We start from the raw sequence: 15,733 nt of genomic DNA on the forward strand, positions 1-15,733 counted from the left end.
ACCTAGACACTATGCCAATTTATATACTTCTAAGAACAACGCATTTCCCTTGCTTTGAGTGGTTCGTCTGAGGATGGCTAAAAACCAGTCTGAGGTTAATGCTGCAAGGGATCTCTCCCCACAGCAGGACAGCTATCACTAGCCGGCAGCCAAGAAGCAGCCAAATGCAACTAAAAGCTGCACCTTCTGACTGATTTTGCAGTTTTCACGGGCAGCCTGGCTCCCAGCCCTCCAAACGAGCCGAGCTGGGAGCTGCGGGCACAGAAGTCTCCTGCCGTGACCGCTAACGTCAGCGTACCTGCGGGCCGCCAAACTTAGTACGGCTCCTGACTGCCTTCACCGCACCGACTGCAACGCGGGCACCGGCCCGGCGCCGCCTGCGCTGTTGGGGTGTAAACATGGCACCGGCCCGCTCGTCTCCAGCGGGGCCCCGGCCCCGGCCCCGGCCCCGGCCCCGGCCCCGGCCGCGCCGCTCCGCTTCCATCGCGATCGCGGCCGCGGCCCCAGCCCCGGCCGACACCTGCGCCGCGCCCCCGCTCCGCCGGGCACGGAACGCGACCCGCCCCCGGCCCCGCCCCGCCGGCCAATGAGCGGGAGGGGGCTCCGGCCGGCGGCCAATGGGAGCGCGGCGGCCACGCTGCCCCGCCCCGCCGCCCACCGACCCTATTTAAAGCGCGGCGCGCGGCCGCGCGCTCCTAGAGGCGGCGGCGGAGAAGCGGGGCGGCGGTGGTGGTGGCGGTGCGGCCGCGGCGGCGGCCTGAGCGGACCCTACCGAGCAGAGCGGAGCCACCCGCGGAGAGTGCGGGCCTGGGCCTGGGCCGCCCGCGGCGGCGGCGCCCTCCATGGAGGCTTTCCCCGGCGGCAAGCTGGAGCAGCACCGGCATCTCCCGCCCGGGGAGCGCCTGCCGGGCGCCCGCTACGGCGCCCGCGGCCACAGCGGCTGCGGGAACGTGTTCAACTCCTGGAACGACTACCTGGGGCTGGCCACGCTCATCACCAAGGCCGTGGGGCCCGGCAAGGGCTTCGGCGCCGAGCCCCCTTCCGTGGTGGTGGCGGCCGCCGTGCCGCCGCCCGAGGAGGAGGAAGAGGAGGAGGAGGCGGAGGCGGCGGGGTCGTACTTCGAGGGCGCGCTGGACTTGCACGACCTGGAGCTGTGCGAACACCACCACCACCACGGCGAGGGGCTGCTGGAGGAGCGCTTCGCCGACTTCAGCCCCTTCCCCGGTCGCGGCGGCCCCGCCGCCGTGGTCTTCGGCTGCTCGGGCGAGCACCCGGGCCGGGAGGGCTTGCCGCACGCCTGGGGCGGGCTGGTGGTGGCGGGGCGACTGCCGGCGCACCCGCGGGCCGCCGCCCGCCTGCTCAAGCCCGAGCTGCAGGTCTGCGTCTTCTGCCGGAACAACAAGGAGGCCGTGGCCCTCTACACCACGCACATCCTCAAGGGACCCGACGGGCGCGTCCTCTGCCCGGTGCTGCGGCGCTACACCTGTCCCCTCTGCGGCGCCAGCGGGGACAATGCACACACCATCAAGTACTGCCCCCTCTCCAAAATGCAGGCGGCCAAACAGCTCAAACACGCCCGGACCGCCCTGGGCAAGAAGGTCCGCTAGGCGCGGCCGGGGACGCCGGAGGGGCGAGCGGCCGGACAGCGGTGCCCCGCCGCCCAGGAGACCCCTTCCTGCTCTTTTTTCTTTTTTAAGATTGTCTTAAAAGCGGATTACGTTTTGTTCTTTAACACATTAATATATTAAACGCGGAGACTAGAGTGTGAGAGTCCCCGGGCTGGTGTCTTGCAGCGGATAGCTTCTAGTTGTGCGCTTGGCGTGCAGGGAGCCCAGCGCGGAGCCTAACGCTATGTCATGGTAATTGCGCCGTTTAGATGCACTGTATTTGTTTATTGTATAAATATAGATATATGTTTTTTTAAGAAAACGGGTTTACGACGAGCTCGGGTGGAGGGGGTAAGGCAAGCACTTGACAGTGCGCGGCGGCGGCCGCTGCCCTGGGCGGGTTGGGGGCGGCGGCGGGCCGGGGCTGCCTGGCGCCCGGCCGGGGCCGGCGGGAGGAGGTGGCCCCGGGCGTGCGGCGCGGTGGCGTCGCCCTCTGCTGCCTTCTCGCCCGGCCGCCGCGAGACCGGCGCGCCGTGCTCACCGCCCCGCGCAGCGCAGCCCCGGGTTTCGCTTGCCCCGAAGGGGAAAAGCGGCTGCGGCCGCCCTCACCCCGAGGCGGCCCCGCTCCGGCCCCCGCTGACCTGTGCTCAGCGCTGCTTTCCTCCGGGTGGTCCCTGCTCTCTTGTTCAACCTGTTCCAGCAGCGTTTGGACTGCGCGCCAAAGCTGGCGTTTTCCCCGTTAGTAGCAGGGTACTTAATTATGGTATGACACGGTGCGTTTCAGGTCTTAAACTAAACAGCTGAGCGATTTCCTCCACTGAGCTTAAAACCAGGTAGCTGCCCCATGGTTATGCTTGAATTGTTCTGCTAGTGAGTATGGCTGCCTCTGATCTTGCCAAACAGGTATCAGGAACAGGTTCCTGGTGTCTGATACCCAGCTTTAGGGAAGGTCTAAGAGGAAAAAGTGTAGAAGTACTTGTTTGAATATGTAACAGGTTTAGGCAGGGGTGGAAACTGAGCCCTTGCTTACAGAAGGAAGGGCAATAGATATGGCAGAAAGTAAGCTTTAAAGCAGTTTGTGATGGAGAATGAGAAGCTGATGGAAGGCCTTTGAAGGGAAAAGGGACAGGGTCAAAGCAGAAAGTCACTAGCAGAACTGTAGCTAAACAACAAGGGAAGGTTATATTTGTCAAGGCCAGAGAGAATAATATAGCTTTAAGTCACTGTAAGATAGGAGAGATCTACCTATGTCACTAACAAATATCCCTAATGCTACATAGACTGTACAAAATATAAGACTGAAGCTGAAAACCTAGGAAAGAGTTCTGAATCCTAGGTCATGCCAGTTCCTTGACAAGCCAGGCCATGTTGCCTCTAGTTCTCAAGAGACCAGGAATTGTTTTCATTGTGACTAGATGGCAGGACAAGAAGTGGCAGTAGGTTTAGAGTTTGGTTAGAATGAGTCCTCCAGAGCTGAAATGCTGGTATGCAAGTTCTCAGTGCAGAGAGGGTTGCACTGTAGCTGACTACCTAGAGCTGGGATAGAGAAGGGAACCCAGGGTTGCACTGCCAAATAGTTATCATCAAACAAGGGAGGTGAAGAAAAATTTATGCAAGAACAATTAGGGAATCTCCAGGAAAATGAGAGGGGGGATGGGTGCAGACAGAAAAGAAAAAAGGGAACTAGGGAAGTGAGGTTATTTGCATTTGTGTGGACTCCTTTTGAGAAGCTGCTCAACAGAGAGAATGGGGGGAGGATAGCAGGAAGCAGGACAGTCAAGAATGGAGTTAAAAGGTGTGCAAAATAGGCTGGAAAGGAAGGCCTAAGATTCATTACTTGTAACTGCTATTGACTGGCACAACTGCAGCTCTGAGGATGGAGAAATTGAATCTATATGGAAGCGTTCTCTTGAATCTTCACCAAACTCATCCCAAGATAGCGTTAAGTCTAATTATCAAATGCAAAGGGACTTGCAATAGATAACACTAGTGGCTACAGCTAACCTTATAGCAGCTACATTTTCCTTATCCTAAAGTTGCATATTGTATTTGTTCTGTAGGGCTTGCATTACAGACTCTTCTAAGCTGCTAAAGTTTAATTAGATATTGTAATGTCTAGTCCACATAGGTTTAATCTGTATCTACCACGAATTAGAATCAAACTTGAATGTAATGCTATGGGAAAGAGTTTTCTTTCATGTTTTTGTTACCTTCTTGTAAAATTTTGAAGTTCAGTGTGTATATTTTAACCCAGATGGCTGTTAATGGAGACAAAAGCAAGAAAGAAACATCCTTGGAAAATACCTTAAAACTTTTCTTAAGGGAAATACTGACAGGGCTGTATTGGAGGTGTTCCTGATGGTGCTTGTGATGTACTTCCTCTCTGGTCTATAAATTAAGCTCCCTTGTTCTAAGACAATGCCTGGAATTCATCAAGACAGCAAAATACCCCCCTGCTTTGAAGGGCACTAACTGTTTTTGGCACCTGCTCCTCCCCTCCACCTGCATAAGAACACTGCTACTGTATCTTAAAAGCTTCTGCTCCTGCATATGACTCCTGACTCTTCTCTTGTTCTACGTGCATACTTACAGGCTTGCGGGGGAAAGGCTGAGAGCTGCCTGTCATAGCCACTACACAATATTAAGCACGTGATCAAAGTATTAACAGGTAAGACAATATAGTATTCACTTCAAAAGACCAATTAGGAAAAAAAAATATTTCAGAGAAGATAATAAGAATCAGAATCAGCAAAAGAGAGTTTAAAAGCAAGATTTTCAAACAAGTCACTTTGCATGATCATTTAACAGTACTGCATTCTTCTGAATGATTTGCCTTTTAAAGCTTTACAAGTCAATGTGATTCATCTTATAAAGACTGAACCTTTAAAGACTGGGGGGGAGGGGCAAAGTGTTGAAGTAAACTTCTAAAGCTACTTCCTGTGCACCAGCCCATTCTTTGTGGCACTAAGTAGGCAGAAACATGCTTGTTCTTAGTCACTCTTAAAAGCCTAATATGATAGATAGTGCTTATAGTTCTATGTAGATTTCTTAAATTACTGGAAACAATTTAAGTTACTAATGAGTAACTTAAGTCCTAGCAGTAACAAATAGTTTAAGCAGAAAGCAGCCCAGGTTGAAAGCTGTTATGTGCTCCACATAAGATGACTAGGAAAAGCAAACCTAATGTTATTTTCATTTGTACTACAGGCATCTGCAAATCAAAATTACTGGTTTAAATCAAATATCTTATCTTCAAAGAATCATTTCCTTTATTACAGGGAAATATCCCTAGGCATGCAAGTGAGTCTTTTACATGGTGATATTTTGTTAAAAATATAACATCAGAGGAATGAACCAAATATTGGATAGCTATACAACATCCTCAATTAATATTAGTTTTGAGGAAAAAGGAAAGTACTTCTAATTAAAAGCTACTTTCAGATACCTGACTTCAGCTCTTTTGAATTCTCTATGTAAGTCTGTACATGTCCTTAGTGAAAATCCTGTATCAGTGCCATAGAGTTGCCCTCCATCCTACTGTGGACTGATGTGCCTCAGGCAGCAACTTTGCCATGTGACTGAACACTGATGGACACAAAATGTCTTTACTTCCTATAGACATGCCTAGTTGACCCACCAAATTAGTTGTTATACACTGGAAATAGTCTGACAACAGTCATGTAAGGAGGGAGATACTACTGCTAATGTGCCTACCATCTGGACAAAAATGAGGAGAAATTTCTGTTAATCTTCAAATGTGATGAAGAAAGAAATAAATTGTCCCCGTGTCCAATAGTGAAAGAACTAACAAAGCTTAAATTACAACAAGGGAGATTTTGATTAGGTGAAAAGCACTGGAATTTTTTGCAGAATCCTCATCCTACCATAATTAAATCCATTAATAATTCTACTTAAGATCAGACAATGTTTAGAACGTTTTGGTCCTGCCTTGGCAAAACAGGAAGAAGTGGATGTTCTTGCTACGCCTCTTGCATGCCCGTTTCCTGCAATTCTGTAACAAACTACATATAATTTTTACAAATTTCTGAATAACAGGTAAATTTTGAATCTTACATTTCACTGACCTAATAATTTTATTTTGTAGGCTTATACAGTTTAACAGTACATTTTTACTACTGTAGGAAAGCTTGTTTAAATGTAATGGCTCCTGTCAGTAACTGCAGCCCATTGATTTTTAAAAGAAAAAAATCAAGATATATTTCATTTAAAGCAAAATAAAAGTTCTGGTACTTTTCCTGTTTGAGATTGCATTCTGGCTGTCCAACAGCCCACTTAGAGCTCCCAAATGTATTTTGATCCCTTTCATGACTGTATTAAGGCTCATGAAGGCAAGGTCATGATTTGTCTTGAACTGTGACTCTGTCCTCAGTTTGGAGCAACGCCACTTCATTCTGATTGCCCTGTTTTTAGTCAGCAATTTTCATAACTTTTTTTTTCCAGAACAAAAGCACTTTAGAGGAAACATAATTAAAATGTCTATATGCAAGCAGCTTACTGAGTTCACCCACCTCCCACAAGAAGACTGACAGGCTTCTTGTAGGCCCTACTTCTGCTGAGCATACTGACAACCCTCAGCCTTTTCCACAAGCCAGGAGGGCAAATCTCTGAGCTTTTTCTGGAGAAGAAAATGGACACATTCATACCTGATAACCCCTACATTGTTTTACTCCTGGAGATGGCTTTAATCAAGCAATATTTGTATCTCTTTAACTAACAGCACCAGCCTTGACTAGTTCTGTGATCTAAACATAGTATTTTACAATTTGTGCTTTATTCTTTTCAGTTTCACTGAAGACTTTAAAGTTAAGTTAAACATTAATCAAACACAGCTTGCTATAGAATTCATTTGACTTCATCAACATTCTCTAAGTATTCAAACATTGTATTAATGTATAATTATGGCAATAGATGGAGGTTTATCTGTTGGAGTTGGTCAGAAATAATTTTTGACCACTGAAGTTAGTATTTTGTCTAAAATGGTGAAACAATAAAATAAACACACTGTCGTGTCTGTAAAGTTCACATCTTCCAGATCTTTTCTCAAGCAGCCTGGTCCTGAGAATCCTACATGTGACAGTCTCAAATATTTTGAGATCTGTGTTGTGACAATCTCAAATATTTTTTAAAATTTAGTAATTTAGATGATGGAACAGTTTTATAATGGTGCTTATCTGGTGCAATGACCATTAATACATTCATCCCTACATAAATATGGTTTTGCTTGGATAAAATTAAAAATACATAACTGGAGGTATAATCACTTTTCACATCTCCCCACTGACTGGAGAAAGTCAAATGTTGCACACATCTTCAAAAAAAAAAAAAAAAAAAGGCCAAAAGGACAGGCCAGCCAGTCTCTCTTCAGTCCCTAGGAAAATCATGGAGCAAGTCATCTCAGAGCATGCTTCTGGGCACATGAAGGAGAAGGTGACTGTGAAGAGTCAGCATGGGTTTGCCAAGGGTAAATCATGCCTGACCAACCTGACTGCTTTCTAGGGTGGAATAACTGGTTTTGTGGACAAGAGGAGAGCAGTGTCTGTGATTCAGCTTGACTTTACCAAGGCTTTCAACACTGTCTACCACAATACTCTTGTACCCAAGTTAGGATGTTACAGTCTGGATAGGTGGGCAACCAGGTGGCTAAAAAGCTCGTTGGACCTTCAGGCTCAGAGGGTCATGGTTAAATGGATTGTACTCAACCTGCAGTGGGCTCCACAGGGTTCCATCCTGGGATCTGGTCTCTTTAACATCTTTATCAATGACCTGCAGGCAGTGACAGAGTGCACTCTCAGCAAGCTTGCGGATGACACCGAACTCAGATGATCAGTCAATACACGCAAGGGCAGGGCTGCCATCCAGAGGGACCTACCCAGGCTGGAGGAATGGGCTGATGGGAACCCGATGAAACTCAGCATGGAGAAATGCAAAGTCCTGCACTGCGAAGGAAGAACCCCTTGCAACAATACAGGCTGGGGGCTGACTGGCTGGGGAGCAGCTCTGCTGAATAAGACCAGCAGGCCTGGTAGACAGCAAGCTGAGCATGAGCTAGCAGCGTGCCCAGACAGCAAAGGCCAGAAGCACCCTGGGCTGTATGGACAGCAGCAGAGCCTGGAGATCGAGGGAAGCCTCGGGGCCCTCTATTCAGCACTCATTGGACCACATCTAGATACTGTGCCCAGTTCTGGGCCTCTCCAAGACAGAAAAGACATTGATAAACTGGAGCAAGTGCAGCAGAGGGCCCCCAAAATGGTCAGGTGCTGGAATACTTGCCCTGGGAGGAGAGGCTGAGGGAAACAGGGCTTGTTCAGCCTGGAGAAGGAAAGACTTTTGAGGGAGACCTAACCACAACCTGCCAGTACCTACGGGGAGGTTATCAAGAAGATGGAGCCAGGCTCTTCATAGTGCTGCTTGGGCAAACAGATGAGACAACAGATAGAAGCTGAAGAGAGAGGGTTTCAAGCTGGATAGAAGGAGAAACCTTTTTCCTTTTGAGGACAGTCAAGCACTGGAACAGATTGCCCAGAGAGGTTGTGCAGTCTCCATCCTCAGAGGTTTTCAAGGCCAGATTGGCTAAAGCCCTGAGTAACATGGTCCAATTTCACATCAGGAGGTTGGACCAGAGATGACCTGAGGCCTCTTCTAACCAGAATTATCCTACGATCCTACCACACACAGTTTAAGGACAGCAACACGTAGCTGAATAGCAGCAGCACCCACATCTAATAAACACTTTCTGTTACTGGATAGATCCCATTCTCTGATTCCATCCTTTACAGGATTGCATGAGGCACATAAACCCCAAATTTGTCTTGCTTAGAAAAACATTAATGTTCTGAAGGAATTCTATGATTCAGAAAGCAAAGAAGTGGACAGGCTCTAAAGCCACAAACATCTCATGCTCAGAAAAGATGACTATGAGAGCAAGAGTTCTTCCTGAGAAGTGACTAGGATCTGGAAAACTCAGGGTAGGGCAAGAAAAGAACAGGAAGAGGAGTATTACAACTTATGTTCACACATGCTAAAATTCAATAAGGTTTCTCAAGAAGAAACTGTCCCCTGTGTTGTCACATTCTCTTTCAACTGGTACAGAAACAGGTAGGCATACAGACAGTTATTAAATTCCTGTTCTGCATTAAAGTACATTTCAGCAAGTTATTAAGAAGTCAAGACGCTATAGAAGCTAATTCCAGAAGTTGTTTATTTATCATTGAAGAAACACACAGCAGCAAGTTCTGTGTTGGCTTCAGTATGACCAGATAGTTAATCATTGTTACTGCATCCCAAAATTGAAGTCAACACAGCCATTACTACAAACCACTTTTTTGGAAAGGGAAAGAATGTACCCTGAAGACAAAGAATTTGGGGGGGGGGGATCAACAATTTCTCCAAAACCACACATTTTAAATATGACAATATTTATAAATCCTTGAAAGGCATGAATTATCCAGTAATGGAAAAAGCAGTTGTGCTGTTGGCAACAGAAAATACATAGCAATATGCTTACCAAAATGCTTGAATCATAAAAGCTTTCAGTTTTGTGGTTGTACACTGCAGCAGTATACATTACTGGAACAATGACTGCAAAATGGCTTCATAGGCATACGTATTCAAGTAAATCTACAGAAAATATCCCAGTGTAACTAATGCTCATAATGTTTATTGTATTTAATTCAAATTTCAACAACTTACTGAATTTAGATAATGATAAAATATGTCTCTCAAAACCACTTGCCCTCAAAAATACCTAAATAAGAGAGGGTTTAATGTCTTTTTTTGGGCTAATTATGGAAATTGATCCAGCTCTGCTTTTCAGTAATTCCACCACTGTGTGAACAGAGGTGTTTTCAAATGCATGTTCTTTGACGATAATACCCCATTCCAAATTAAGAACAACTAAAAATAAGAAGGTCAACTTGTTTTGGTGCAAGATAGTGTATTACTCAAGATAGCTGTTGGGCTTGCTTCTTTTTGTTTTAGCAACAAGTGATCCATGAAATAAGCAATATCTGAAATTTCAAAAACTGGCATTCAATTTCCAAACTTCTGCTGTGAGTTTTGTGCATGATCAATCTATATGAGTAAGTAATTTAGGCTCATGCTTTCATGTTACCTCAAAATATTTGTTAAAGAATTCCAATTGAGAATATTTATAAGCACAAATATAACCTGTGGATTCAATCAAATCAAAGCTAAAACATTGGTTAAACTCTGTTTTGATTTTCACTTAACGTCGTACAGTGGTCCATCCTTCTTCATCTGTCTCATTTTTAGTACGGCGAAGAGACTCACGCTCCTTTTCTGTCTTCCAGGAACCCTTCTCCTTCTCCCCTTCTTTTTCTCGTTCTTTTGATACTGGCGGGGGAGCAGAAGCTGGAGGAGCAGCAGGAGCAGGAGCAGGAGCAGATCGCCGCACTGGTTCACGTTCTTCTCCACGTTCTTCTCTCCTATCATCAGCACGTCGCCATGAGCTTGCTACAAATACAGAAGGACATTAAAAAATGTTTGTCATGTTCAACCTGCAGCTTGCAAGAGTTGAAACAAACATGACCAATACTGAGTCTGATTCAGTAGTTCTCTGTCTTGCTAACAGGTAGTATGAGGATGACAACCAAATGTACAGTTTAATTTTACAGTGAAGTAATGGACAGCAACTTACCCTCAAGCCACTTTTCAGATTCAGCATCGCTGTGAGCAACTGAATAGTGTCATCTTTAAAATACAGTAACTGAAGTAAGAATGTTCTACTGATGTACAGAGTTTTATGATGTAAAATATATTCTTATTTTACGTTAATATCAGAATTATAAAAAGCACAGAATGCATCTCATTAGAAATGACTGAATCCTGAAAATAGAAAAATCCTAACTTTAAACAATTGTGTAAAAAACTTTTTTGGTGTTCAGTGTTTCAAAACACAGCAAATTCCTGTTCAAGCCTTCTAAAATCAAAAGCAAAAATGGCTCTAGATTATACAACTCCACTAATAACAGTATTCAGAAACTCTTTACTTATACTAAGAATTTTTCATTTCCATCAAAAGGAGGTTAAGATTTTTACCCTAATTATGTTTGTTATGTAGTTATGAACAAAGCTGTATCAAATACTCCCCCCCCCAAAAAAAATCCAGTCAAACAACAAAACAGTTCTTGATATGTTAAAAAAAAAAATCTGCACATTGAGAACCATATTATCATCCAGCTGGAAGTTCTATTCCAGTTTGTTCAATGAGATCACTGCATGACAGCACCCATATTCAGGGAACATTGATACTGAGGGCTGAAACCAAAATGAAATGAGATTCTGAACATGAGAACTCATTAAAATTGGACCATGTGATATCTCAGGCTAAATGCATTTTCTGTGACTGTATTTTTAGAATACAATATTATTAAATGGACATAATTAAAACAGATTATTAATCAAAATCAGTATCATTAATAGTGTGGAATCAATAGGGCCCTATTTGCAAATACTTTCTCAGATTTTTGAGAATGTTAAGAATGAGATAGAAGTGATTTTCTGGGATGTCTATCTTGATACTAAAAAAGAACTAAAAGATGCTAAAGCACAAGAATTTCATTCACCCTGAATATAATGTTACTATGAAAACTGCATACTTAAAATGTTATAGCAGATTTGAAATGCTACTACGATAGTAAAGAGTACAATAAAAAAAGGAAGTTAAAATTCACAGAAAGGTTCTCATTTACACTAAAGCTCTGTGTATTACTTTGCTGGCTGAGAATATAACTTATTCCCACTTTAACACCTATCACTGTCAGAATAACACGAAGGACCTAAAATGAAGGTAAGCATTTAGTAACAAAGAAATAAACATACATTCTTCACGGTCAGATCTGAGTGGTGGTCCCCTTCTGAGGGGTAGATCTCTGTCATCAATACGTCGCTCTCTCATGTCACGACCACCTCTGTCCCATTCTTCACGACGGCTTGAATCCCTCCAGCTAGAAGTTTCCTCAGCTGGTCCTCTTCTCCAGCCAGCATCATCTCTTTTGCCATTTGAAAAATTAAATAAGTTTAAATGTTAACATTTTACCACTGCTACAGTAAGAAGAGATAGTAATTCAGGACACAGGTATTTTCAGGCCCACTGGGTCTCTGTTTAATATCCTGACATACTTCTAAAACCCTTTCTGTTTTTCTGGACCCTAATATGAAACTCTCTCAACAACAAAAAGATTGAAAGATATTTAAAGGGAGTAAAGCATTCTGGGATACCTTCTGTAAACAGTTAATATTTTCTTAAAAACAAATAACCCCCCCCCCCAAACCCCATAATTCATTTACTGCCTTAAAGAACTGCTCAATTTCATACCAACCAACCACTGTTCCTCTCACTAGGAAACGTCAGGCTATTTTCTTAAACAGCAGAGCAGGTTTTTTTTTTTTTTAAACAGAAACATTCCACACATATTTAAACAGAAAAGTCAAACCTGGGACGCCTGAAACGATCATCTCTATCGAAATCTCTGTCTCTGTCAAATTCACGGTCTTTTTCGTTTTCATCACGATCTTTATCTCTATCCCATTCACGGTCTCCTGGAGGTCTGGAGTCTCGGGGGGGCCCCCAGCTGTCCTCACGAGCCTTTTCTCGTTCTCTCCACCCCCCTATAAGCAATAAACACAAAGTAATTTGTGACTGAATTCTGATCTCTCTATATAGACAAAGAATCATTTACTTCCCTCACAGAAACTGGTTCTTCTAGTTTTGTACACCTTGAGGATCTTATTCAAGTTTTTCAAAAAACGTGTGCATTTGAATAGAAGCCACATAGACAAAATATTGAAGAAACTGCTTAATATGAAGCATATACCTCATATACAAGGACTCCTTGTAGCAGTTCAGCACAGAGCTGATTACACCCTGCATATTTCAGTCAGAAAATACCATGCTCCTCAAAAGATTTTGTGCAAAATGAGCAAAGGAAGAAATAGAGTAGCTTAGACAGCAGATTCCTCTGTGAAAATCTACAAGTGAGAAGATTTTAGGCAAATAAATTCATAAGAACTTATTGCTTTTTAAAGTACTACTTTAGAATGCAACTATCAGTTACCATCTACTTACACAACACATCCTTCATCCCGTGATAATCTTAATTTACAGATACTTAGGAATAGGAATTCTGTATCATACTGCCTTTTCTTTTTTTTAATAGAGGAGAGGAGAAAGCTATTAGAGTACCAAGATTTACATATTCACTGTCTACTTTTTGCAGCTGATGTGGTAAATGTAAATATGTAAATCTGAACAAAAGAGACAAGGAAAAACATTTAAACATCATCAACAGTTCTGAAAAGAACCGGAAACAGATGTAGTATTCACCATTGACAAGATGTAGGACCACAAATAAACTATATAGGAATAGGATCATAGGACAGTTCATGTTTGAGTTCAAACTCCTGCTCAAAGCAGGACTTTCAAGAAAGGTATACCCCAAAACAATAAAATAGAATGGTAAAAACAAGAATATTTTTCTACACTAAAAAAATGATCAAAAACAGAGCCACTTGAATGACTTATCTAAAATCCTTTTTAGAAGGAGGTTAATTTCAGATGTATTTTTAAAAGTAGAGGGAACAGGGAAAGAAACCAAGGTGTGCCTGTCTAGTAAAAAGATCTCTTTCTCGTCAGGTCATTGAACTTGTATATTTTGTTTTTGTACACCAGATAAGTAAGTTTCCCAGAATTACTATGTGACCTCTAGATATATCTTCTGGGAAACCAATAAACACTGCTGCATTTTTTTTTTAATTCAGCCAAATGAAAAGGATTAATTATATTATGTAAAGGGTCCACATTAGCCAAATTAATTCAGACATTTTCAGAGAGTTGATCCTCCCATCTCTGGCACCAAGTACATCATAACCATTATCCACTAGGTTAACATGTGCTTTGGAGATAGGACTGTTACTATATTTACCTGGTTTACCAAATGGTCTCCAAGGACCTGGCCTTGAATCATCCCCGCTACGCCATGGTCCCCTGTCATCATCTCTTCTGGAGAGCCTGTCATCATCTGCACTACGCCATGGTCCCCTGTCGTCATCCATCCCACGCCTGGGACCCCTGTCGTCATCCATCCCACGCCTGGGACCCCTGTCGTCATCTGCTGCACGCCAACTGCCCCTGTCATCATCCAGTCCACGCCTGGGTGGTCTATCATCATCCAAAGCTCGCCTGGGTGGCCTGTCGTCATCCAGCCCACGTCTGGGTCCTCTGTCATCATCTGCTGCACGCCAACTGCCCCTGTCATCATCCAAGCCGCGCCTCAGTGGCCTGTCATCATCCAAACCACGTCTGGGTGGCCTGTCATCATCCAAACCACGTCTGGGTGGCCTGTCATCATCCAAACCACGCCTGGGACCCCTGTCGTCATCAGCAGCTCGCCAGCTTCCTCTATCATCATCCAAACCGCGCCTAGGAGGCCTGTCTTCATCCAAACCACGCCTGGGTGGCCTGTCCTCTTCCCCTTCACGCCTAGGTGGCCTGTCCTCTTCCCCTTCACGCCTAGGTGGCCTGTCTTCAGATGACTCCAAAGAAGGACGTTCCTTTTCTTCAGCAGCACCTCGTCGGGGCAGATCATCCCCTCGTCGGGGCAGATCATCCCCTCGTCGGGGCAGATCATCCCCTCGTCGGGGCAGATCATCCCCTCGTCGAAAAGGTCTTTCATCATCTCTTGCTTCTCCTCTACGCCAATCTCTGTAAAACCATAAGGAATGAGCAAACAGGAGAAACTGACATCCAAGAAAGATTTACATATTGGATCAATGGCATCAAACCCCTCAAGGGTACAATTTCTGAAAGCATCCACTTGATGTGGGGTTGCAAACACATTTACAGAGCTTGCAGTTTTCATACACACATGTTCCAATTGCATTCACTGCTACAGGAAAGTGATAGGTAACCTTTTCTACAGCTTCAGGAAAGACTGAACAGTTTATTATCCCCTTCAAAACCACAGCTGTTGAGTCGTCCCTGGTGGGCCATCTGCTGCAATACAACAGAGAACAGGTTTGGCTACCACACTGAGCCTAATCTGTAAAACTCTAGCTAAGTCTCAAGGAATCTGTATTAAAAAAAACACAACCATCAAGTAAGTATCCTCCTTCTACACCCACATAACAACCCTATAATCTAATCTGTTTCCATATGCTTTGGCACAGTTCCGGCTCAACAGATTGGCAATACTTTCAGTGACAAACATCCACAACTAGATAAGGCAGGACAACTTAGAAAGCTCATGACACAATCCACTACTTCTCCCTACTTGTGCTAACTGACTGCAAATAAAGTTCACCAGGCTCTGGCAGGCTGACAGTGCTTGCAAAGACTCCCCTTACTAAGATATATGTGGGAAGTAAAGAACTGGTGAGAATTTTCCCTGGGGTATCAAGAAAACACTTCATCTTTGAAATACACTTGGTTTTATAACACTGAAAAGATCAGACACTACTGAACATCAGTTAGAGCCTTCTATCCTATCATCTCTCAGGACATACTGTTTAGTTTAATGTCTATAGGTCACTCAGAGACACGTAGTAGACAGCATTCTGCACTCCATTTTCACAATCCCATTGTATGTAGCCAAGACAGAACCATTTTTACATACACATTTGGACCGTAAGCCTTGGCTTTGTCACCAGATTAATTTATTTCATGCAATTAATCTTCCTAGAGCTTCCTCAACAATGAAGAGGAATAAGCAGTAGTACACTACAAAGATGGAAGGTGATATCTGCCTCTGGGAAACAGAAAAAACGTTGTACATTTTTATATTGGGATTGACTTTCTTCTTCTTAAAAAAAATTATTACACCTACCACAGAAAGATTAATAATTTTCCTCTTTTGTTTCTTATCGTGACTATGTTTTTTGCACAGAGAAGGAACGAAACAAATACTTGTAGTCTAGTTATAACTCATAACAAAGCCACTAACTGTCCAAGAGAGGGCCAGTAATATATTTTCTCCTTGCTGGACTCTCATCTTTCTGCAATCTGTTTTTCTTATAACTGGAATCATGGTATGGAAAAGACTGAGAACACTGGAACATGCTGATCACCTGGAATCCATTAAGCCAGGGGA

General features: G+C 44.1%; 2 protein-coding genes across 4 annotated transcripts in view; one reads left to right on the plus strand and one right to left on the minus strand.

The window, feature by feature from the left end:
• The first annotated feature begins 710 nt into the window (after positions 1 to 710).
• On the plus strand, positions 711 to 1,762 carry NANOS1 (nanos C2HC-type zinc finger 1). The gene has a single exon (XM_013948698.2). It carries the CDS (start codon positions 843 to 845, stop codon positions 1,605 to 1,607), a length of 765 nt encoding a protein of 254 aa, XP_013804152.2. The 5' UTR covers positions 711 to 842; the 3' UTR covers positions 1,608 to 1,762.
• Positions 1,763 to 8,808: 7,046 nt separating this feature from the next.
• Positions 8,809 to 15,733, minus strand: part of EIF3A (eukaryotic translation initiation factor 3 subunit A) — a 36,073-nt gene continuing 29,148 nt past the window's right edge. For 2 of the 3 annotated variants that reach the window (XM_067300304.1, XM_067300306.1), the window contains 4 exons: positions 13,571 to 14,349; positions 12,083 to 12,257; positions 11,469 to 11,638; positions 8,809 to 10,100 (listed from right to left, as the gene is read on the minus strand). In XM_067300304.1, the coding sequence (XP_067156405.1) occupies positions 9,853 to 10,100; positions 11,469 to 11,638; positions 12,083 to 12,257; positions 13,571 to 14,349 (1,372 nt within the window). In that variant the 3' untranslated portion in view covers positions 8,809 to 9,852. The remainder of the gene's footprint in view (positions 10,101 to 11,468; positions 11,639 to 12,082; positions 12,258 to 13,570; positions 14,350 to 15,733) is intronic. The other variant, XM_067300305.1, reaches the window with a different exon arrangement.

Source organism: Apteryx mantelli, chromosome 7 (assembly GCF_036417845.1).
Source record: "Apteryx mantelli isolate bAptMan1 chromosome 7, bAptMan1.hap1, whole genome shotgun sequence".
Taxonomy (NCBI): domain Eukaryota; kingdom Metazoa; phylum Chordata; class Aves; order Apterygiformes; family Apterygidae; genus Apteryx; species Apteryx mantelli.

Coding starts and splice junctions, on each gene's coding strand:
- NANOS1 (XM_013948698.2), top strand. CDS start 843: ATGGAGGCTTTCCCCGGCGGCAAGCTGGAGCAGCACCGGCATCTCCCG.